Source organism: Dromiciops gliroides, chromosome 5, assembly GCF_019393635.1.
Source record: "Dromiciops gliroides isolate mDroGli1 chromosome 5, mDroGli1.pri, whole genome shotgun sequence".
In the NCBI taxonomy this organism is placed as follows: Eukaryota; Metazoa; Chordata; class Mammalia; order Microbiotheria; family Microbiotheriidae; genus Dromiciops; species Dromiciops gliroides.
In genome coordinates this window covers 286,392,948-286,416,502 of record NC_057865.1, presented here as the reverse complement: position 1 = coordinate 286,416,502, position 23,555 = coordinate 286,392,948, and the positions used below count along the sequence as shown (strand labels likewise).

Sequence of the window (23,555 nt, the reverse complement as noted above, 5' to 3'; positions counted from 1 at the left end):
TTGCCCAGGGTCACACAGTCAGTATGTATAAGAGGCTGATCTTGAACTCGGATCTCCATTTTAGAGGCTTGCTCTCAATGGACAACACCAAAGATAATGGGGGCCATCACTCTGAGAATCTTCTTTGTCCAAGGGCCCACCTTCCCAAAGGGATGTCCCAAGCCATTGTCCTAGGCTTTTATGTAGTGGTTTTGGGGAGGAGGCTGATGTTTCTCCAAGCTGTCAGACTCATTTTGTGTTAGATGGGCACAGTTGGCTTCCTCTAGGTCCCATCTAGCTTGCCTTGCCCACTGCTTGGCAGTGGTGTTGGAGATGTCAGCCCAGAGAGAAGTCTTTCTTTTCTTATGTGAAACCAGCACAGAGACTTCCCCATTCAGGATGTTGGGGAGAAGAAATGCCATATGTGGAGACACAGTCCAGAGGCAAATGTGGGCTGGGGAAAGACAGAGTATTCCACGTGTTGGGCATGAAGTAGGGAGGGAACCAGGCAGAGACCAGCTGTCCTTGCATGGGAAAATGATATCCAATTGGGTAAACCAGTCTGGGGAGGACCCTGGGCAGCAGACTGGATCCCTGTTTCAAGGAGAGAAAAGAGGAAATCAGTCCATGGAGTTTGCTCTAGCATATGCTTGACCATAGGCTATCCCAAAGACCTTTCTTTACTGACTAATAATTATGAAGAATAAAGGGAACTCTTAGGAATAAGGGTTAGTCATATGGCAGGATGCTCAGTTATACTAGCATTCACAACCTACCATAGCTGTATTCCCTCTCTTATTGCCCAGACAGTCATCACTCATCTACAGCTGCCAATCTTTAAATTCAATAGCCTTTTTGGGGGGCTGGGGGGGGGAAGAGTCTGTATTCCTTTGGACTTTTCTATACTTTTGATTCTTTAGTTTGTTCCCTATGAACAACTTCCTCAATTTCACAGACACACCAGTCTATTCTTTGTTTTCCTGACTCTCCATGAGGCCCCTCTCCATCTCCTTCACTGGCCCTTTGTCTTGAGTCCTTAATGTGAATGTGCCTTGAGTATTTTCTTTCCTTCTTCTGCTTTCTTCTCCTTTTCTTCCTCTTCTTTCTCTTTCTTCTCTTAGCAGTCAATGAAAAATTTTTTTGAATTGTAATAACATGAACTGAATCTATTGATATGCTAATTTCTTGGAGATTTCTCTTTATTAGGGATTCTAAGCACAATGATATAATGTGTCAGAGGGAAGGGGATTTTTAGCTATATGGACACTTTTTGGGTTAAGATCTTAGGATCATAGGTTTAGACCTGTAAAGGACACTGGAGGCCATCTAGTTCAATCTCCTTATTTTTACAGAAGAGGAAAATGACACTCAGAGAGGTTCAGTTTGGCCCCAAGGCCCAATGGGTTCAGAAATCGCAGCACCAAGCTTCAGAACAGTCCTTGGACCCCCAATCCATCTATTTTCCCACTTTCCCACTACCTCTCATTTTAATTGGGGTGGTTAGCACATCAAAAGCGAATTAGTTGAGTCTGGGAAACTTCAATTTTCTTTCTGTCTCTTGGGATAATTGTGGGGAGTCTTATAAAAGACCACTCTTCTGATGTGCTGAGTCCCTAATGAGAACAAATTATATTAAGAAACCACCAGGTCAAGGTCTATAGTGTCACTGTGGGCTCAGCCCATTCATTTAGGGATCATTAATGGACATTAGCTGATTACCAGACTTCAATGCTAGTGATAGAGAGGTAGTGAAGAGCCAGGAGCCAGGGAGAAGCTATGTTCTTTCTAGAACTGTGATTGGGAAGGATGCCCTTTGGATCAAAATCCAGGCAATGGCTTTGATGTGGGGCACAGGGGGAGCATTCATGCCAATCCTTTGTGTGCGTAGAGATTCTCTAAGTTTTCAAAGCACTTTGATGTTGCTCTTCTCATTTGATCCTCATAACCCTCCCTGAGGTAGGGAGACAGACCCCAGGAGCAGGCATCTGGATTCTTGAGTTTGTTTCCCGGCTGGGGCATTCGCAAGCAGTGTGAAATCTCTCAGTGGCTCTGGGCCTTGACTTTCTCATTTTAAAATGAAGGGATTTAAAACATGAACTCTGAGGTCTGGCTGAGCTCTAACGAGCTACGAATCCATGATTATTCCTCCCACCACTGGACAGATGATGGAAACTGAGACAGTGAACAGTAGGGTGATGTGACTAAAGTCACAGAGTTGATTAGTAATGGGGTCATTGCTAGAGCCTACGTATCCAGACTTCTTGAAGAAGGCCGGGACTCCCAGTGAGGCCTTGGAGAATTTCTTCTCATGGATATCAAAGGGATGAAGGATGGGAAGGGGGAAGGTTAAAGAGACTGACCAGAGTCAAAGTGAGGCCTGGGCCACAGGCTAGAAGGGGTGGCTCAGGAAAAGCCTGGGTATGGACCTGACTTGTGTTGAAAGGGGTGGCTAAAATAGGACCAATGCTGTTGAGAAGAGGGGCTGGAGGGTCAATAGCAGGAGTGGTAGAGGTGGGGAGATCTTAGGGCAGAAAAGGTCAGAGATGAAAGTACTCTTAGGACAGAAAATATGGGAAAACTGGAGGGCCCTTAGCACATGGAATAGCAGAACTGAGAAGGGTCTTAGAGAAAGCTAGAGCTGGGAGGGACTGTAGAACAGGGAATGTCAGAACTGGGAAGGACCTTGGACAGATCCTGTCAGAGCTGGGAGGGAGCTTAGAATAGAGGACAAGAGCTGGGAGATGCCTTACACAATGAATGTCAGTGCACAGTATTTTAGAGTTAGAAGGGGTCATCTAGTCAATTAGTCAACACATTATGAAGTACCTACTATAAGTTTAAAATGAGAGAGTCTTTGCTCTCAAGGAACTTCCATTTTACTGGTAGGGGTATAACATAAATAAATAAAAATATCAATTAGAGACATAAAAGGAACAAAATAAACAGTGATGATGGGGTGACAACTGGGGTAATCGAGAATGTCTTACTGGTTGATTGACTGACTCCAATCTGCCCCACCTCCCCCAGCCCCATTTTAGGTAGGAGAAAGACAGTGATTTGCACCAAAGTCAAGACAGGAGCTCTGGGTTCCTGATGACACACTTGGATGTTGTCTCCATGAAAGCCACCTTTATCCACTGTGCCTCCTAGCTACCCCCCCCCCCGCCCCCAATCATTTTCAGCCCAGGCTGGGGGTTGGTGGTGCTCAGGTAGGTCAGCCCTCCCACCTCAGATTTCCCCTCCTCTTCTCTGCCATTCCTGTCTAGGTCTTGTCTGTTACTCACAGAAACATCTAATTTTGGTGTTGAGATGACGTCCATGTCTGTCAGGGTCTGTAGGCCCCTGAAGCTGCTAAGTTTTTCATGCTTTCTCCACTTGGCCCGCTGATTCTGGAACCAGATCTAGAGGAAAGAGGACAGGAGAGAGAGGATAAGAGAAAGTGGATAAGGAGAAAACCTTCATCGTTGTCTTGTCACCTGGCACTTAGGCTTCACAGAGCACTTTCCATGTATTATCTCACTGAATCTTCAAACCACAATTATTGTTATCCCCACATTATAGCTCAACATCTCTGGTTCTCTCAACCAAGCATTTTTGGCATAAAGTCAAGGCCTTTCATCCCCCTTTTCCAATCCCCCTTCTTTGGACTCCCTTCAACTTATCGACATCCTTCCCAAACCAACACATGGCTCCAGATGAGATCTGAGAAGAGCAGAACAGGTTCTTATTCCTGTAAGCTGCCTCAGGAGGGAGTGGGTATGGTGATCATTGATTGGGACTTGTTATAGAGGACATCTTTTTTTCCAGATATGGGTTGGAGTAGCTGGTATCTGAGTTCCTTCCCAACTCTGAATTCTGGGATGTTCCAAAAAGCTGCAACAGTTTCATCTCAGGAAGCCCTGTGAGATGACATGGATTCAAGTCTCACCTCTGGGGAGGAGCTCTGTGATTCACTTCCTTTCCTTGAGTCTCAGGTCTTCTTCTGGAAAATGAAGGGATTGGACTAGCTGACCTCTGGGGCCCCTTCTAATTCAATCCTCTGATCTATGTTCTTGGCTGAGAGAACAAGGGGTAGGAAACCTGTGTTTGACCTTTGGCATTTCCAGAAAACTTGTGATGTATTAGTGTTGAGAGTGTTATCAAGATTAGGGCAGCTCAGCCTGGTATGATGTCTGGCCACTGGACTGGCCTTCCAGAGATGGAGTGTATGCAATGGAAAGAATAAACCTAAGTCAGTCTGCTATGACCTAGCAATGTTATCTTTTTTTTTTTTGGTAAATAGTATTTTATTTTTTCCAATTACATGTAAAAATAGTTTTCAACTTTCCTTTTTTATAAGATTTTAAGTTCCAATTTTTTTCTCCCTCCCCCTCCCCAAGATGGAAAGCAATCTGATATAGGTTATGCACATGCAATCATGTTAAATGTATTTCCACATTAATCATGTTGTGAAAGAAGAAACAGAACAAAAGGGAAAAATCACGAAAACCCCCAAACAAAACCAAAATGAAAATAGTATGCTTCAATTTGCATTCAGACTCCATACTTCTTTTTCTATATGTGGGTAGCATTTTCCTTCATGAATCTTTTGGAATTGTCTTGGATCATTGCACTGCTGAGAAGAGCTAAGTCTATCATACTCGATCATGGCACAATGTTGCTCTTACTGTGTACAATGTTCTCCTGGGTCTGCTCACTTCACTCGGGATCAGTTCATGTAAGTCTTTCCAGATTCTCTAGCTATGTGATCTTGAGCAAGTCATATGGGACCATGGGAAGAATGTGAGCTTTGGGGTTAGAGGACCTGGGTTTGAGTCTTGCCCTCAAGCCTTACCACCTATGTGACCTTGGACAAATAACTTTTCCTCCCCAGACTTTAGTGCAAATGAGAGGTTGTACTCCTTGGCATCTGAGGTCCCTTTCATCTCCTGATAAATGTCCTTTTTATCACCCCTCTCCAGGCTTCAGATTCTTCCTCATTTTTTAAAAGAAGGGGCTTGAACCCCTAGATGTTCTCTTAGACCATTCCCAGTGATTCAAAACATTTATTTCTAAATAAGGGGGGGCAGAGTTTAGCTACTGTTGAGGCCAATTCTCATTGCTCAGAAAAAGTTGTAGTATTTTTAGCTGAAAGGGGATGTCAGAAGCCATCTAGTTGAACACCCCAGCTTCCCAGATGGGGAAAACTGAGGCCCAGATAAGGGAAGTGACTTGCCTAAGGTCATATAGGTAAGGTAGTACATAGCAGAGTCTGGATTTGAACTTGGGAATCCTGACTCTAAATCCAATCATCTTTTTACTGCAATGGGCAGGCTCTCCCAAAGAACACCACAGAGCCAGAGCTGGAAAGGACATCAGGCCATCTCTGTCAACCCTCTCATTTTACAGATAAGGAAACAGAGGCCCTGAAACATTGGCCAAATGCCCTCAGAAGTCATAAAAGCCCCTTGGAAATTTGTGCATGGGGGCAGACACAGAGCACTCACCTGTATTCTGGCCTCTGGGAGGTTGATCTTGGCTGCCAGTTCATTGCGGACATGGATGTCAGGGTAGTGGGTGATCTGGAAAGTTCTCTCCATCTCCTGGAGCTGCTCTGTGGTGAAGGTGGTGCGGATTCTTTGCTTGCCTTTCCTCTCCTCTATATTGCAAAGAAGGTCTCCTTTTAACAGCAGTCCTTTCCTCTGCTTTTCCCCAATTGACGTTAGGACAGTTCTCAAGCTGTCTTTCAAGTCCTGCAGAAAACCCTCAACTGGCTACGGGCTAAAAGCAGAAATCTTTGGTTTCACCTTGGCATTCAAGGCCCTCTACAATTGGGTGCCCATTTTATTTTTCTTATATCATCATCTCATCATCTCTGAATCTGTGTTATACTTATCTATGCACATGTATCATCTCCTCTCTAGTCGGCTGCAAATTCCTTAAGAGCAGTGGCCTGGTCTCATTTGTTTATGCCCATTTCCCCTTCCCCAAATGCTTGGCGCAGTGTAGCACAGAGTAGGTTCATCATACATTTTGGTGAATGAACTTCCAGGAGCATCATGTTAATCAGCCTGCTCCAAACCTTTGGGAATAGTAACCTAAAAAGGAACAAAATGTCCTAGTTTGGCCTTTATTTACTCTCATTCTATGTTCCAAGGACCCTTTGATTTGTAACATTCGATATTCTAACATTCCTTGTTCCAAGGTTCCTCCCAATTCTTCCATTCTGTATCCTAAACCCCTTTCAGCTTTGGCGTTCTAATTCTTTCTTTCTTTCTTTCTTTCTTTCTTTCTTTCTTTCTTTCTTTCTTTCTTTCTTTCTTTCTTTCTTTCTTTCTTTCTTTCTTTCTTTCTTTCTTTCTTTTTTAGTGAGGCAATTGGGGTTAAGTGACTTGCCCAGGGTCACACAGCTAATAAATGTTAAGTGTCTGAGGCTGGATTTGAACTCAGGTCCTCCTGACTCCAGGACCGGTGCTTTATCCACTGCACCACCTAGCTGCCCCCATGGCGTTCTAATTCTAATTCTAGTTCTATGTAATATTACATGTCTCAAGGTTCCTCCCAGCTCTGCTATTTTATATCCTAAGACCTCATCCGGTTTTGCCATTTAGCATCCTAAGCTCCCTCCAATCATTGATGTTCTGTGCTCTAAATTCCCTCCAGTCTCTGACGTTTTCCATTCTAAAGTCTCGTTATTCTATGACATTCCTTGTTCTAAGCTTTCTCCAGTCTCAGATAGTTCGTGTTCTCAGGCTCCTCTCAGCTCTGACATTCCACACTTCCCATTCCCTTCTCATTCTCCAGTAGAGTCTTCGATGAGTTTCCAAGCACCAGCAGTACAAGTAAGAGGGCAAGATTTGCTAAGACAGGGACCATATTTTATCTTGTATCTTTGTCACTGCTGGGCTCTTCGCACTCAATGGGAGGTGCTTCATTGCCTCTGACTTCCTGATTAGCTGGGTAATCCTAGAATAATTGAGTCTCTATGTATTTTTTTCCCTTTGCATTTGACTCAAAGGGATCAGAGTCTTTCTTTCACCTCCCCCATCTCTCCTTGGGAGCCTGTTAAGAAAATGTGACTGTCCAGAAAACCATCTGGTACTTGGCTTCAGAAATTAAGTAACTTGAAGGTCATGCTGTGGGCTCCATGGTGAAATTTGTTTGGGGGCGGGGAGGAGAGAAGTGACAAAAAATACATATGGAGAAGTTGTTTCTGTAAATAAACCCCAAAGAAGGGGAGCCAAAAGGAGGCTTGTCAGTTAAGTGAAATTTATGAGTCAGAGGTATGGAATGGACCACCTGAAGGGACTGCTGATTTAGAAGGCTCAGCTCGGAGCCCCTAGCTGGGAAGCAGAGGGTGCCCAGAGATGGCATGGAGCAAAGTGGGAAAGGAGGGCAGCAAAGGCTAACCTGGCTTCAGACTAAATGTTCCTAGGATTGGGCCCATCGCTGATGGGTGGTTTCTGTAGAGGGCTGCTGGTAGAGGGGAGGCATCTCTCGGAGCAGGACTGGGATCGCTGATGTAGAGATGGAAAGATCTGCAGAAGCCATCCAGGCCTTCTTCTCCTCCCCCCACCTTCATTTTTCAGAGAGGCTCAGAGAACGACTTAAGTGACTTGTCCAAGGTCATACAGTTAGACTCATAGGACCACAGTTCTAGACTGTGGAAAGGGAACTTGGAGGCCTTCTGGTCCAACCCTCTGATTTTACAAGGAGGAAGCTAAGGTCCAGAGAGGGCCCCAGGAACTTGCCCAAGGTCACAAGGTAGCAGATGGCAGAATTGTATTTGAAACAAGTGCTCTGACTCCAAACCCGTTACTCTTTCCATTGCCTCTAGTGTTTGGCATAGAGGCATGGAGGATGGAGAGCTGGTCTTTTCCTAGAGTGAGGCTTTGAAGTCTTAAATTAATTTGCTGTTCATAGATATGGGTCTCTTGGGGTAGGAAAATCCTGCTGGGGGATTGGTATTCTTGACTTCCCCTTGGTCTGACTTGCATCATTGCCAGCAAGATCTCCGTAAGCTGGTGCTTCCTTCACCATCAAAGCCACATCTCATGATGTTCCATGGCACAATGCATAGAGTGCTGGCCCTGGAATCAGGAGGACCTGAGTTCAAATCTGGCCTTAGGCACTTACTAGCTGTGTGGCTCTGGGCAAGTCACTTAACCCTGTTTGCCTGAGTTTCCTGATCTGTAAAATGAGCTGGAGAAGAAAATGACAAACAACTCCATTATCTTTGCCAAGAAAACCCCAACGGGGTCAAGAAGAGTCAGACATGATGGAAATAATTGAACAAGAAGTCCTGCTATTCTCCCTTTACATATCCTATTCTCCAACCATTCTAGATAATTCACTATTTCCTGCTTGTGTCCAGCATTTTCCAACCTCCATACCTTTACTTTACTTTATGCCAGGCCATGAGGTTTTGTTTTCCCCATCTGCTTATCACAATCCTCTCCATCTTCTGAGGCCCAATTTTGTCTCTCTGAAGCCTTCCCTTCCTTACAGCTCCATATAGATGTTCTCTTTGCCTTCTTAGATTTCAAATACTGCTTTGCAGTTCTCCTAAGCCTCCATGTTATTCTAGCTTATATTAGAGTTACTTCTACTTATAAGTGGGGTATCCCCATAATAGACTGTAAACTTCATAAAGGCAGGAACTGCAGTTCTTTTATACAGAGGCAGGGTTGCATAATGGATAGGGAACTTGTCCTGTGATCAAGAGGACCTGGGTTCAGGTCCTGCCTTTGATGTATCCCAGCTGTGTGATTCTCAGCTCATCACTTTATCTCTCAGTGCCTACTTAATTTTTCTAAGAACAAGTGTCAATAGACTTTGGTAGAGGGGATCCCTCATAGGGATTTCTCTGTGCCCATGATTAGGATGACAGACAGCTGGAAGGGACCCAGTAAAATTTTCTGTTCTTTTATCTGTATAAATAACTCTACTATAACCAGCTGGTCAAGGGACCCAGTTCAATCCACCCCCCTCATTTGCTGATGAGGAACCCAGGCCCAGAGCGGGACGGTGACTTGCCCAGAGTCATACAGCCAGTATGTATAAGAGGCAGGATTTGAAACCAGGTCTCCTTGAGTGCAAGACCAGCTCTCTATTCACTCTGTCTCCCTGCCTTTTAGGTGGGTGTTGAGGACATTCTGCCCAAAGAGAATTGTGTGCTTGTGTGTCCTGAGGCTGAAGGAGGCAAATCCCAACCAGGATGACCAAAAAAACACTCATATAGAGGGGGCGGTGCTGTAGAAGGCAATCAGGTCCCAGGTATAGACGCACTGGGAGTAGGGATTGTGAGAGGAAGGCTTATTCCCCAGAAAACCTCAATATAACAAGCTGAGGGGGCCCTGTTTAGAGCATTCCAGCAGAAGACTCCAGCAGAGAGAGATTTCTCTCTAGACTGTGATGGAGGGAAGTGCCCCTTTAGGTTGGCACCCTGGGACAAAGCCCTGATTATCCCACCTTAGTTACAACTCTGCTACCAATGTGCACATTTCCCTTCCAATCTGCTAGAGACTCTTCATACCCTCCACTAGGGAAGGGAAACTTTTTTTTCCTAAGCAACTCAGGATTTTTCTGTTCCTGTGTGATCTCCCCTTTGAGGAAGAAAAACACCCAGAGCCAAAGACCAATCGTGTGTGTAGGGAGAAAAACAAAGTCGGAGGATGGAAGACTTATGACTCTGGCTTTGAATGAGTCACCAGGGGACTCGAATATCTATTTGTTCACCAAGTTTTTCTCTTTATAAAAGCTGGAAAATTCCAAGGCCCTTTGAAATGTGCCAGAGACATGGCCTTCATCAAAGCGAGGGGGGAGGGGAAGGACTCGCTGCGGTACATGCCACATGGTGGGCCTGGCCTGCTGGCTGGCAGACCTTGCAGGGGAAAAAAGAGAAAGGAAAGCTTTGTGGGTTCTTCATCTTTAGAGAGACAGAGCAGCAGGTTTGGCCACACTGCAGAGTGCTGGGTATTGAGGTCTGGGACCCAGGATCACAGCTCCAGACCTGGAAGGGCCTCTTGAGATCATCTAAGTCAACCCTCTCATTTTAGAGGAAAAAAAGAGACCAAGGCCCACAGAAGGAAACTGTTTTGCTCAAGGTCCTGTGGAGTTGGTATAGAGCTGGGAGCATGGTACAATGGATAGAGGCCAGAATTTGGACTCAGAGGATCTGGTTTCAAATCCCAGGTCTGCCACTTTTAATGTGTGTGACCTTTGGCAAGTCACTGAGCCTCAGTTTCCTCTTGTGTAAAAAGTGGTGGTGGGATTTGGGGTGGGGGAGGAGGGTGGTTGAAGAGGATGGTCTCCAAGGTCCCTTCCTCTCCTAAAAGTCTATAATTCTATGATCTATGGTCCTAGTCCTACACAATAACTAGGGACTGGGCCTTCTGATTCTTAGTATCACTGAATGTTAAAGCTGTAAGGACCTCAAACTCGTCTGGCCTACCCTTCTCTTTAGAGGAGAGGAAACAGTCCAAAAAAATCTAAATGGCTCATCCAGGGTTGGTACTTCAACCTGGCTCTGCTGACTCCAAATTCTGGTCTTTCCACTATGCCGTTCTTTCTCTGGGTTTGTTTTTACTTGGTCACCCACATGTCCTGTGACCTGGTGAAGCTCCTTCCTCTCCCTCCTCCTATCATCATCATCAAGGTGTGAATGCCAACTCTTTGGGGCACTCTGCTAGGCACTATGGGGGTGATAAGGTAAATTGAACACAGGACCTGCCCTCAAGGAGATTATAGCCTAGATGGAGAGACAGATACACACATACATAGACATATGTATGTGTATGTGTGTATATATATGTATATACACATTTCCATATGTGTATATATAGGATTCCTATGCATACATGTGTATATATGTATGTGTGTATGTCTATGTCTATATAGGATTCTTGTGAAATATACACATAATAAATAAATACATATGTACATACATACATATGTATTTTACAACAATCCAACGTGTCTTGGATGAAGTCTGGTCAATCAGTACTAGAAAAATTCTGTGGAGGTGAGAGCTATCCCTTTAGGTTTTGTGGAAGAGGTCAGACTGTCCTTGTCCCTTGAAAGTCAGGCAGTACTTAGTTAAGTGGAGTGGAAGAAAGTGGGCACAAGAGACAAGGGAATGAAGGCAAAGAAGTGAGTTGAGCAGACCAAACTGTTTGGGCTGGAGGGATCAGTTGAGAGAAAGATTGAGACCAGAGATGGAAAGCCTTAAAAGTCAGGGTAAAAACATCAGTCCTAGTTCTATAGGCACTAGGGAGCCATTGTGATTTATTGAATAGAGGAATAACACTTAGTTGCTTGATATGCTGTTGATTATAGAAGTGCCTGTGTCTGATGTGGACTTGGAGAAATGCAGTTGCCTTCCTGCCTCCCTTAATTCCCTGTCCATTTTGCCTAAAGAACAAAGAGAAGGTGGGTCTTGGAGAAAGAGAAAGATTTCATGGAGAGAGTTTGAGAAAGAATGAGGCAACAAGATTGGCATCTGGACAATCAATCTTATTGGAAAGAGCATTGGATTTGGAGTCATATTGGTGGAATCATTATGGTGGAAAGTGCGGTGGCTCCCAGAGCACGTGGGTCCTCTGATTCTGAGGTGGGTCAGAGGAGCTCAGATCCCACCTCTATTCTTAATACCATTGGACAAGTCATTTAACCTCCTTGGGCCTCTGTTTCCTCATTTGTCAAAGATGGGAATTGGACTAGATGACTTTTAGGGTTGCCTCCAACTCGAGATCTATTCTCCTATGAGCCTATAATCTTGTGATTTAGGACTAAATACCAGCTTTCTTACCTACCCAGAGGAGGGACCTTAAGAGAAACTTAAACTTACTTATGAAATGGTATTAGACTATAGGCTTTCTGAAGTCCCACCCAGTTATAAGACATAATGAATAGAAGTGGTTTGTATACTTTGGATTATAAGTGGAGGGAATAGGGAAGTTAGAGGAAAGGAAACCAATGAGAAATCTATAATGTCAGTTCAAGTCCAAGGTGATAAAGGAGTCTGGATTAGGTTGGTGACAGTGGGATTACAAAAAATAGGAGTAATTGGGGGATGTTCTGGAGGAAAGCTGAGTGGCACAGTAGATAGAACACTGGGCTTGGAACCAGAAAGACTCATCTTCCTGCAAACACTTATGAGGTGTGTGGCCCTGGGCAAGTCACTTAACCCTATTTGCCTCAGTGTCCTCATTAGTGTCCTCATCTGTAAATGAACTGGAGAAGGAAATGGCAAACTACTCTAGTATTTTTGCCAGGAAAACCCCAAGTGGGATCACAGAGAGTGGGACATGACTGAAAAATAACTTAAAAACATCAATCTGAAGGAAAAGTTAACAGGAACAAATAGTGGGGGAAAGGTCAGAAAGAATAAAATAATCTATAATAAGAACTGTTCTTTGGGGGGAGATGATGAAGATCCTTCAAGGGAGATAAGGAGAGAGGAATAGATTGAAGGGGATAACGAAGAATTCAGCAGCTTAAGCAGAAGAGAGTGGGCCAAAATTCCAGGTAGAGCTTTCAGCCTCAGAGATAAGAAGGGAGGAAGAGAGGATGGATTAACAAGCATGAATATTTGTGGTATGGCTAAGGTTAGATGAAGAATTCAAAATGGCATAGAGTAGGCACTCTCTTAAGTCATTCTCTGTAATTCCTGTAGTTTCAATACTTTCATCATAGCTAGAGTTGGGGTAATTTGTTTTAAGTGAAGGTAAGGTGGGCAAGATTGAAGAGCTTGGAAAAGATCTGAAACAGCATAGGGGGTAATTAACTCATAAATATATCCAGAGCCCTACTCTAGGCTGATTAGCACCATCCTGTTTTTCAACCAGTGTGGTGTCTCCATATGTCACCAGCTGCTATACCCTGCCTTTACTGCCACCATCTTGAGGGGAGACTAGATAGCTACCAACCAGGAAGGGATTCCTGCAGTAGGTGAGAGATTAGGCTAGTTGGAACTCTAAAATCTCAGATTTACTCCGAGACTCCCCTCCTAACTCTTTGGACCTCTCTGCCTCATCACTAGTCATATTTCTCCTGGAAGTAATGAGAGACCTGAAGCCTGTCGCCAATACATACAAGCTGTGTGACCAAGGACCAATCACTTCCCTGGGTCTTAGTTTCTCCATCTATAAAGAAATGCCTGTAGATCTTAACCTCCTAGGGGTATTGGGAGGATCAAGTGAAATAATGTAGTTTTGTAAGTCATAAACCACCAGATTAATGCCATTTATAACTCTCTCTGTTTCCTGAAAAGTCTGTCCTCTCCTAGGTTGATTCCAATATTGTCTCACTCCTTTTCAACCTCTCTCCCTAATGACTTTGTCTTTCTCCAAATTCTGGTTTCTCTTTGTTCTTTAAGCAAAATGGGCAAGCAGCATTTAAGTCCCAATTCAGGGAGGCAGGGAAACAACTGCATTATTCCAAGTCTCCATCAGACACAGGAACTTCTATCAACAACACTATATCAAGCAAACAATAGATTGATCAATCAATAAACATTTAGGTGCATACTATGCCCACATACAGTGCTAAGTGCTGGGATTACAAAAAAAGGCAGAGTCCCTGCCCTCAAGGAACTTACAATCTAATGGGAGAGACAAGATGCAAATTAATATATACAAAGCAAGCAATATGTAGGGTAAATAGGAAATGGTTAAGTGAGTGAAGGCACTGGAATTAGGAGGGGTTGGGGAAAGGCTTCCTGAGGAAGGTAGAATTTTAATTGGGACTTAAAGGAAGTCAGGGAATTTAGGAGGAAGAGTGGAGGAAACAGGACTATACTGAAGAGAGCACCAATCCAACTATAGGAAGAGGGAGGAAAGGTGGGCAGGTATTCAGTAAATATCGATTGACCAGTGGATGCTGACTGTGGAGTGTGCTATGGTCTAAGAGCCACATGTCCTGGAGGTTGGTCTCAATCCTGCCACTCACTCCCTGTGGGAGCCAGGACAAGTCCCTCCCCTCTCATCTTCAGTTTGTTCCTCTGTAAAATGAGACAATTGGGTTGGATGGCTTTTAAAGGTGCCTTCCCATGCTGACTTGTGGCAATGCCAAGATTCGATTTCAAGATAAGTAGAGACTAATGGGTTAAAACTCCTTCCATAAGTCCTTACCTTGAAGACCATTTTCGAGCAAAAACACTGTGAGAGAAATTATAAGGGATAAAGGTCAACTTTGCTTGCTGGAGAGCTGAAGTGGCTGCTCTCATCCCCATCTAATCAGCCAAGCCTCATTAGTTCTGTTCTGGAAACAAGATTTCACGGTCTGCCCTTGGTCTCACTCTCTGCCTGCTCTCCTTCCCTCTTTGCGAATAATCTGTTTTTGATCCCTGAAGGCCTTTCAGTAAAGACTGGTGCCTTGGACCCTTATACATATACTTAAGAATCCCTGGCCTCATTTCTTGGCAGCAGCAGTTAAAACTCTACCCTCATAAGGGCAAACCATGAGCTTGTGGGCCACCTGTAATAATGATGATAATGATGATGACAGCTAGCATTCATATAGTATTTTAAAGTTTGCAAAATGCATATTAACGCTTTGGATGGGAAAAACCTATTTAGTGTCTCTCCCTGACAACCCTTTATCTCAACTTCAGAACTGCCAATATATTTTACAAAAATGAATATCCTCTGTTTTTATATTACTCTCACTTGCAAATATAAGATGTCCTCAAAGTTTTAGTGAAGTTCTAAGCTATTAAAACTTAAAATTTAAAGCTATTAAATCTCAAAGCTTAAAAATTAAAGTTATTAAAGCTTTGAAGATGCAGTATTCCATGCCCATAGACCCCAGATTTACAGAGAAGGGAGGGAGGTTGTCCTCTTGTTCTTAAAGAAACTTATTATGTGAAGTCCTCTCTTACTTTAAAGCTATTAAAGCTTAAAACTCAAAGCTATTAAAGCTTAAGCCTAACATATAAAGTAATTAAAACTTATAACTTAAAGCTATTAAAGCTTAAAACTTAAAGCTATTAAAGCTTAAGCTTAACATATAAAGTAATTAAAACTTATAACTTAAAGCTATTAAAGCTTAGAACTTAAAGCCATTAAAGCTTTAAATATGCAGTGCTCCGTGCCCATAGATCCTAGCTTGGCAGAGAAGGGAGGGAGGTTGTCATCTTGTTCTTAAAGAAACTTATTATGTGAAGTCCTCTCTTACTTTAAAGCTATTAAAGCTTAAAGCCTAAAACATAAAGTTATTAAAGCTTAAAGCCACACTAAGACTTTTGGGATACCTTGTATCTTCTTACCTTTCCCTTTCCAAGAGACTCATGGACTCATAAAAAAGGGTAAAATAATCACATCAACTGAATCTGACAGAAGATGCAATGTTCCATGCCTGTGGACCCCAAATTGGCAAAGAGGAAAGTGAAGTTGCCACATTGTTCTTCAAGATGCTTATGTGAAGTCATGTCTTACTTTAGAGCTAATCATGATAATTCCCTTTTCATTTGGGCATGAGATCAGTTTCCTCATTCTCTACCTGTGACACGGGTAGCATACAAGTATTATGCCCATTTTGCAGATGAGGAAACTGAGGCTTAGAGATGTTACACTGTTTTTCCAAAGTCAAACAGTTAGTAAGTAGTACTTAGAACTCCAATTTGGATCTTTTGGCTTCCAGTTTAGTGCCTATTCCATTGCACTCTAGGGCTAAATATGTAAACTCCAGCCTCAAGGGCAGGGATTGGTTCATTTTGGTATCTCTATCCCTAGGCCCAGGCCCAATGCCTTGTACCCAGAAGGTATTAATAACCGTTGAGTCCTTGAAAGTTAGCAATCAAGATGTTAATTCTCTGCTCTTGGGAATTTTGCCTCTGGTTAAGACATGCTGTCATCAAATCAGCAGCTGTCCCTTGGTTTCAAAGCCTTATGGCTGGAACAGCTAGGCTTCTCCTCGTCATGGCCAATGGTGGAGAGGACCTGTGCTTTTCCTCTTAATTAGGCTTGGGTGTTTTGGAACTGAAAATCTGCTTTACTAAGCATCCTCTTGGCATTCGTGTATGAAGTAGGTATCCCCAAAGCATCCGTTTATTATGTAGTCATAACTTGTGGTGTGGCTCTTAAGGGAGCGGCTGGGCAGCTGGACTAATTGGGATTGATCAGAGTAAGTGGCATCATTAATTAATCCATCAATCAAGTGGTTGGCTGCTGCTGTCTTCCCACTAGTCCTGGGTCCATAATGTGGGGCAAATTGAAGAAGCCAAAGCTTTGTTCAACCCCCTTTACTTCCTAAAGTCCAGCTAGTATCTAAGGCTAGATTTGAATTCAGATCTTCCTGACTCCAAACCCATCCACTTTATCCACTGCCTATAGAGACCTACTCTGTCAAAATCCAACTCATTGAAAGAGAAACAAGGGAGGGTCTTAAATATGCATCTCTGTGTGTTTGTGTGGCACAGAGGGGCTGTAGTGGGAGGAAAGGGAAGGAGGGAGATGCCAGCAGGGAAATGCCTCCTTTTGAGTTTCTCCTGTACTTTTATTAATTGTGAGAGCTGTGTCATCACACTCTAGTGGGCCTTCAAAGGGAGCGAGTCAGCAAAGCTTAATTAAGCCTGAATCGTTTAGCACATTGATCATAAGAAATACACAATTTACACAGGTGATTAGGCCACCTAATTATAGACCAATGTTTCTCTTGCTCAGATCTATTGCTGGTGTTCTTGCTTTATCCATTTGTCCGTCTGTCCATCCATCCATCCGTCCATCCGTCTGTCCATCTGTCTGCCCATCTGTTCATCTGTCTGCCCATCCGTATTATCTATTCATTCACTAATTCATTTGTTTATTTATTTAGCCTTCCCCTAGATGGGGAGCTGTGTTTGACAAAGATCCAGAGTAAGGCTAATGCCATGATGGAGAATGGATGCTGACCAACTTTATGGGTTCAGGATAGGGATTCCCTTACTCCCCCCTCACCTGGAACCCCCTTGGAACCTGGAACCTTTGGAACCTCACCGTGAGGGTCCAAAGTTCTCTTGAGATGTGTCTGGGTTGTTTGAGCTGGGTATACAAAGCATGGGACCATATAGGGCTGTAAGGGACCTCAGAAGCCATTTCCTGTGATTCCCTCATTTTATGTGTGAGGAAATGGAGGCTCAAGCAGCTTAGGTACTTGCCCAAGGTCTAATGGGTAGCAATTGGCTGAGCCAACATTGGCACTGGAATTCCCTAATACCAAAACCACCCTCCTGTGGTCTTTCTGGCCCAGAAAGACCCTCATCTAGCTCTCATCATGGCTCCAGAGCTTGGTTCATCCTATGGGGTGATGAGTGTCAGTTGTTACAACTTTCACCCCATGGCATTTGGCTCTTGGTGGGATTCTGTTGTAGTCTTTTCTTTCCATCAGGCTTATGTTGTCTCACTGCTGTGCTTTTGACTCATACTCTACTTCCCTATTCATAGTAGAGAAATCAGAGTAGTGTTGAGTAGTGGATAGAAGCTTGACCACACTCAGCAGATGTGTGACCTTGAGCAAGTCACTTAACCCTGCTTGCCTTGGTCTCCTTACCTGTCAAATGAGCTGACGAAAGCAATGGCAAACCACTCCAGTATCTCTGCCAAGAAAACCCCAAATGGGGTCATGGAGAGTCTGAAATGACTGAACAATAATAATGATAACAACAACAATCCCCAATTGATATTAGCCAAGTATTTACTGAGTAACTGCTATACACAAGGCCCTACTCTCAACCAGGGCTTCTTAAACCTTTTCTACTTGCTACCTCTTCTTGCTCAAGAAATTTTTACGTGACTCCAGGTATATATGTATATAAAATAGGTATACATAACTTTTTTTTTTTTTTGTGGGGCAGTGAGGGTTAAGTGACTTACCCAGGGTCACATAGCTAGTTAAATGTCAAGTGTCTGAGGTTGGATTTGAACTCAGGTCCTCCTGAATCCAGGGTCAGTGCTCTATCCACTGCGCCACCTAGCTGCCCCCTATACATAACTTTTTACTGTTGCCAAATTTTTCACCACCCCCACATTCAGTTATGCAAGTTATGCAACCCCCTATGGGCTCGCCATCCATACTTTAAGAAGTTGGGCTCGGGGCAGCTAGGTGGCGCAGTGGATAAAGCACCGGCCCTGGAGTCAGGAATACCTGAGTTCAAATCCGGCCTCAGACACTTAACACTTACTAGCTGTGTGACCCTGGGCAAGTCACTTAACCCCGATTGCCTCACTAAAAATAAAAAAAAAAAGAAGAAGAAGAAGTTAGGCTCTATGGAACCTTGCAAAGAATTTTAAAGCATCCTTTGTCCAAAGCTATGAAGAAGTCTCATTGTTCACGTTCTGACTGGACCTTCCTTTCTTCAGGTCTCTTATTCCCTCTGTCATTAGGGATTCTGGTCATGGGATCCTATATCTAGAGGGGATCCTATTTCTCAGAGGCCTTCTGGTCCAACCCCTTCATTTACAGGAGAAGAAACTGAGACCTAGGGGGAAGAAGTATTTGGGGATCATAGAATCCTAAATCTAGAATGGGAAGGGTTCTCAGAAGCCATCTTAGTCTTCCCCCACCCCCAAGTCCCCTCATTGTACAGGCCCAGGGAAGTTACTCTTGACCTTGGACATTTCTCTTCAGCAGATCTGCCTGGAAGTTTCCACCCTCCTTCCTGTGTAAAGATTACAAAAAGCAGGCCTGAAGGGAAGAAACCACATTGTACCCCTTGTGGGATTGCTGCCTATTTTCTTTCTTTCTTGATCATATTCCTGGTTTCTGTTTTGTCTCCAGGCATATAAACCAATCCCTACTTTCAAAGCTGTGCTCACACCTGTCTCCATTGCTTATAAACAGAGGTGTTGAGCACGCAGCATGAGGCCAGCAACACTCTCGAGTGCAGCCCAAACCGGATTAAAATGTAACAGGGAAATATTTAACACAATAAAAATACAACAAAGCATAGATAACATTACATTTGAAAACTAAGTCAATATGGTGCCGTCTGGGATTCTCATGTGTATATTTAGTGGTCAAACAAGAAGCTAGGCTGTACATGACAAGGCAGGCAATGAGCTAGTTAAAAGCTGGAGACAGGAAACCTGAATTCAAATCCTGGATTCTTTTTCTTCCTTCCTTCCTTCCTTCCTTCCTTCCTTCCTTCCTTCCTTCCTTCCTTCCTTCCTTCCTTCCTTCCTTCCTTCCTTCCTTCCTTCCTTCCTTCCTTCCTTCCTTCCTTCCTTCCTTCTTTCTTTCTTTCTTTCTTTCTTTCTTTCTTTCTTTCTTTCTTTCTTTCTTTCTTTCTTTCTTTCTTTCTTTCTTTCTTTCTTTCTTTCTTTCTTTGGTGAGGCAATTGGGGTTAAGTGACTTGCCCAGGGTCACACAGCTAGTAAGTGTCAAGTGTCTGAGTCTGGATTTGAACTCAGGTCCTCCTGAATCCAGGGCCAGTGCTCTATCCTGGCTTTTTTCTTACTATCTCTATGGCCTTGGAAAAGTGCCTTCTTCTCCTTGGGGTCTTGCTTTACCCATCTGTTAAATGAGAGGTCTGGATCAGGGCACCCAACTGCTCCTTTCTGCTCTGAACCCTGTGATTCTATGGTTTGAGGAAGGGAGAAGCTCTCAAAACTGGCTTCCTCCCCCCAACACTGCTGGCTGCTCTGATAAAAGCAGCTCAGGGTTCCACGTGCCCAGATGCCAGAGTTATTAATCACCCCTCCAGGAGATAACCCAGTCAGTGCTGTCTTGGTGGATGGGATGGGCAGAGTAGGGCAGAGCGGCTGACTTCTGTTCCTGGCAGTACTGGTAGATGGTGTGAGGCACCAACTTTGAGACCAGGGGTAATATTGCATCTACCCATTAGCCCCGTGGTCCCTGGACCATCAAAAGGAAATTTAAGCACAAACACATCCCAAGTCCCTCCCGAGATTCTTAGAGAAAATCGCTTTCCTTGTTTTATCGGGACAAGATACCTTGGTTGTTCAGAACATTCTACTAGGCGAGAATGAGAATTGTAGGATCATAGATTCATAGAGAGAACGGACTTTAGAGACGTTCAAGCCCCACCCCCTCATTTTACAGATAGGGAAACTGAAACAAGGAAAATTCTGTAATTTTCCCAAGTAATTCAGTAAACTTCTGAAGTGGGATTTGAATCTAGGTTTTCCTGATTTCAAATACAGCACTTTTCTCTGCTATCCCTATGTCGCCTGGCCCAGGGAAATCAATGGACTTGACTAAGGTCACACAGGTAAGTCTGGTACTTCTACTCAAAGCTAACAGTGCAGTAAGGAGTTATGATGCAAGCACAGAAAGTGGAAAATACTCTTATTATTTACTATGCAATATTTGATAATATTACATAAAAATAGGCAGCAGGGTAGTATAAAGGAATACACATGCACATATATACACATATACATATATATATGTGTGTGTATATATATGTATATATATATGTATACACACACACACACACACACACACACACACACATATTTAGTCAGAAGTCCTTAGTTCCAGTCATGGGATTCTAGGTCTGGGGTTAAAAGGGAACTCAATGGGGCAGCTAGGTGGTGTAGTGGATAGAGCACCGGCCCTGGAGTTAGGAGGACCTGAGTTCAAATCCAGCCTCAGACACTTAACACTTACTAGCTGTGTGACCCTGGGCAAGTCACTTAACCCCAATTGCCTCACACACACACAAAAAGGAACTCAATGACCCTTGTTCAAATCCCACATTTTACAGATGGAAAGACTGAGGCCCATGGAAGTAAAAGGACTTACACGGGGTCATACAGGTTCAGTAGCAGAGGCAAGATTTGAACCCCAGTGTCTTGACGCCAAGCCCAACACTATTTAGGACCATAGGAACAAAGAGTTAGAACATGTTCCCCACTGTCCAGGTATGTGGATAACAGTAGCCCTACTACTTACCATGTAGGGGGTGCTCAGTAAGAAAGTTGTGCCCATGGTCCTCCTCTCCTCCATGTCCCCTATTTTCCTTTGAGGGCTTCAATCCTGAGCTTGTTGCTGGGAAGTCATTCAGCTGGGAAACTGTCTCTTGGGGTTCTGGGGAGCTGGCTGATCTCCCTGGGGTTGTCTCCCCAAGGAGTAGTGGTTTAGGAGATGAGGCCAGTGTCATCTGAGAGGGGCTCTTCTCCTGTTTCCCCACCAGCCTGGGACCTGGGAGAGGCAGATCCATGAATTAAATAGGACTGTATGCTGAAAAACCTTTGTGACCCATGTTTGAGGAAAGAAATATGTGTGCATTGGGGGGAGGAAGGAGGAAGTGGGCTAGAAAGGGGGGAAGGAAAAGGAGAAGTAGAAGGCGGCTGCTGTGATAGAGTCTATCACTGGGTACTCATTACTTTGGATTGAAGTCTCCCAGAGTCCTCTGGGAGATGTAAATGTCCTTGGTAAAGAGAGTGGCCATTATAATAATTACAGGTGGCATTTATATTGTGTTTAAAGGTTTGCAAAGTGCTTTACATTCATTTGAATCTTATAATAATCTTATAATAACCCCATGCTCTAGAGATAAGTCCTATAGGCATTATTGTCTCCATTTTATACAGATGAGAAAACTGAACCTTAGGGAACCCAAGTGACTTGCCCAGGGTCACTCAGGCAGCAAGTTACAGAAGTGGGATTCGAACTCATCTTCCTAACTCCCAGACTAGCTCCTGCTTCATGGTGCTTCTCAAATTATATTAGTGAGTCAGTTGCCGTTAACATTTAAATTGGCCCCAGGACTTTCTGGGCTCTGAGGCTTACTTCCTTTATATGTAACCCTTAAATGTTTACCTTTCCCACGACAACCACAGGAGGAAGCTGGTACAGTGTTATTTATACCCATTTTTCAGTTGAGGAACCAGCTGGCTGAGAAGCTAATTAACTTATCCAGCATCATACAGGCAGAACATTTTAGTGGTAGGATTTGAATTCATGTTTTCTGACAAATTCAATTTCTCCTTTCTGTACAGGATGCTGCCTTCTACTTACAATCTGTGCCATGCCTCACATCCATCCATCTCTTTCTGTCTCTGTCTTTCTCTCTCCTCTCTCACTGTTTCTGTCTCTCCTGTCACTCTGTCACTCTCTCAGACAAAACTGTGCAGCAATTGGTAGACTATATAGCAGAATGGATAGGGCACAGGGGGATAGAGTGCTGGGCCTGGAGTCAGGAAAACTCATCTTCCTGAGTTAAAATCTGGCCTCCAGACACTTACTAGCTTTGTGACCCTGGAAAAGTCACTTAACCCTGTTGGCCTCAGTTTTTGCATGTGGAAAATGAGTTGGAGAAGGAAATGGCAAACTGCTCCAGTATCTCTGCCAAGAAAACCCCAAATGGGGTCACAGAGAGTTGGACACAAATGACTCAACAACAATAACAACAATGTAGGGCACAGGTATTAGAGTCAGAGGACTAGGGTTCAAATTCTGCATTAAATATTATACATGTGACCTTGAACAATCACTTAATCTCCCTGTGACTGAGTTTCTTCATTTGCAAAATGGAGGGGTTTTTAGATTCAGTGGCTTCTAAGATCTCAGCTCTAAATATGATCCTAGGCTCTTCCAAAGTGGCTTGGACGATCTCCGTGGGCCTTTGTGAGTTTTGACATTGCCAATTGTAAATTCTAAGAGCCAAGAGCCCCAGATTCTGGTGCTGACTCCCCTAGAAAAAAAAACCTCCTTATGCTATGTAGCCTTAGGTAAATTACAACACCTCTCAGTTTCTTCAGCTGTTAAATGGGCAGGCATGTGTGCAGGTTGAATGCTCTTGAAGGAATAATTCTAGGACCAAGAGTTTTCTATTGATTCTGGAAATCTGAGCTCTGTTCAGGGGTATAGGAGTCTAGCATGGACTGCAACATCCCTCCTTATATTTTCTAGGGTATGAAAACAAAGGATTACAAGATACTTACTCTGGGGGAGGTCTAGGAGCAATTCCTCTGGTGTTGGAGTGTCAGCAGCACTCTGGTGGGCATCCCCTCTGACTGTCCTGGGAATGTCTCTCCTCCTTGTTGGCTTCTTCAGGATTTCCGCAATGGAGAAAGGCAGACCCTGTTGCTTTGGGGCATCACTTTTGTCCAAAGTCTTCCCCTCCATCCCTCTACCCCAAACAAAAATCAAGAAGCTTCAGTTCTATCTTTGAGAGCCAAGGGTCGGGGAAGAAGGGAGTGAGGATTTGGGGTTGGCAGTTGAAAATGAAGTGAGAGGGGGGAGGAATAACTTCTTCCTCCCTGGCAGTTCTTGGGACCCAAACTAAAGACCTATGAAATGGTGGGAGAGACACTGGAGCCTCATGCCAGAGGCTCCTACCATCCCCAGACCATTTTCTCTGACTCCCAGGAATTCTGTTTCCTGGAACCCAATGGCCTTCCAAGTGGAACCACACATCGTATCACATCACATCACATCACATCACATCACATCACATCAGAATGGGCCACCCTAAGTATTATTCAGCAATCTGGAAGGTGGGCTATTGGTTATCCTGTGGTCCTGGAGTGTGTGAGAGCCACCACTCTGGCCTTGGCCCTTCAGTGCTGGCTTCACAATTCTCTCCTACTAAAGAGTCCTTTTTTCACTTTCACAAATCAGTCACCAGAGACAAGATCCCATGGAGAAGG

The 23,555-nt window shown here is 43.9% G+C and overlaps 1 protein-coding gene across 1 annotated transcript; it reads right to left on the bottom strand.

Moving 5' to 3' along the window:
• Positions 1-342: 342 nt before the first annotated feature.
• On the bottom strand, positions 343-23,031 carry ISX (intestine specific homeobox). Its single transcript, XM_043965558.1, has 5 exons — positions 22,848-23,031; positions 20,854-21,102; positions 5,466-5,617; positions 3,264-3,380; positions 343-573 (listed from the first exon to the last, which is right to left on the bottom strand). Exons 1-5 carry the CDS (start codon positions 23,029-23,031, stop codon positions 343-345), a joined length of 933 nt encoding a protein of 310 aa, XP_043821493.1.
• Between the last annotated feature and the right edge of the window lie 524 nt (positions 23,032-23,555).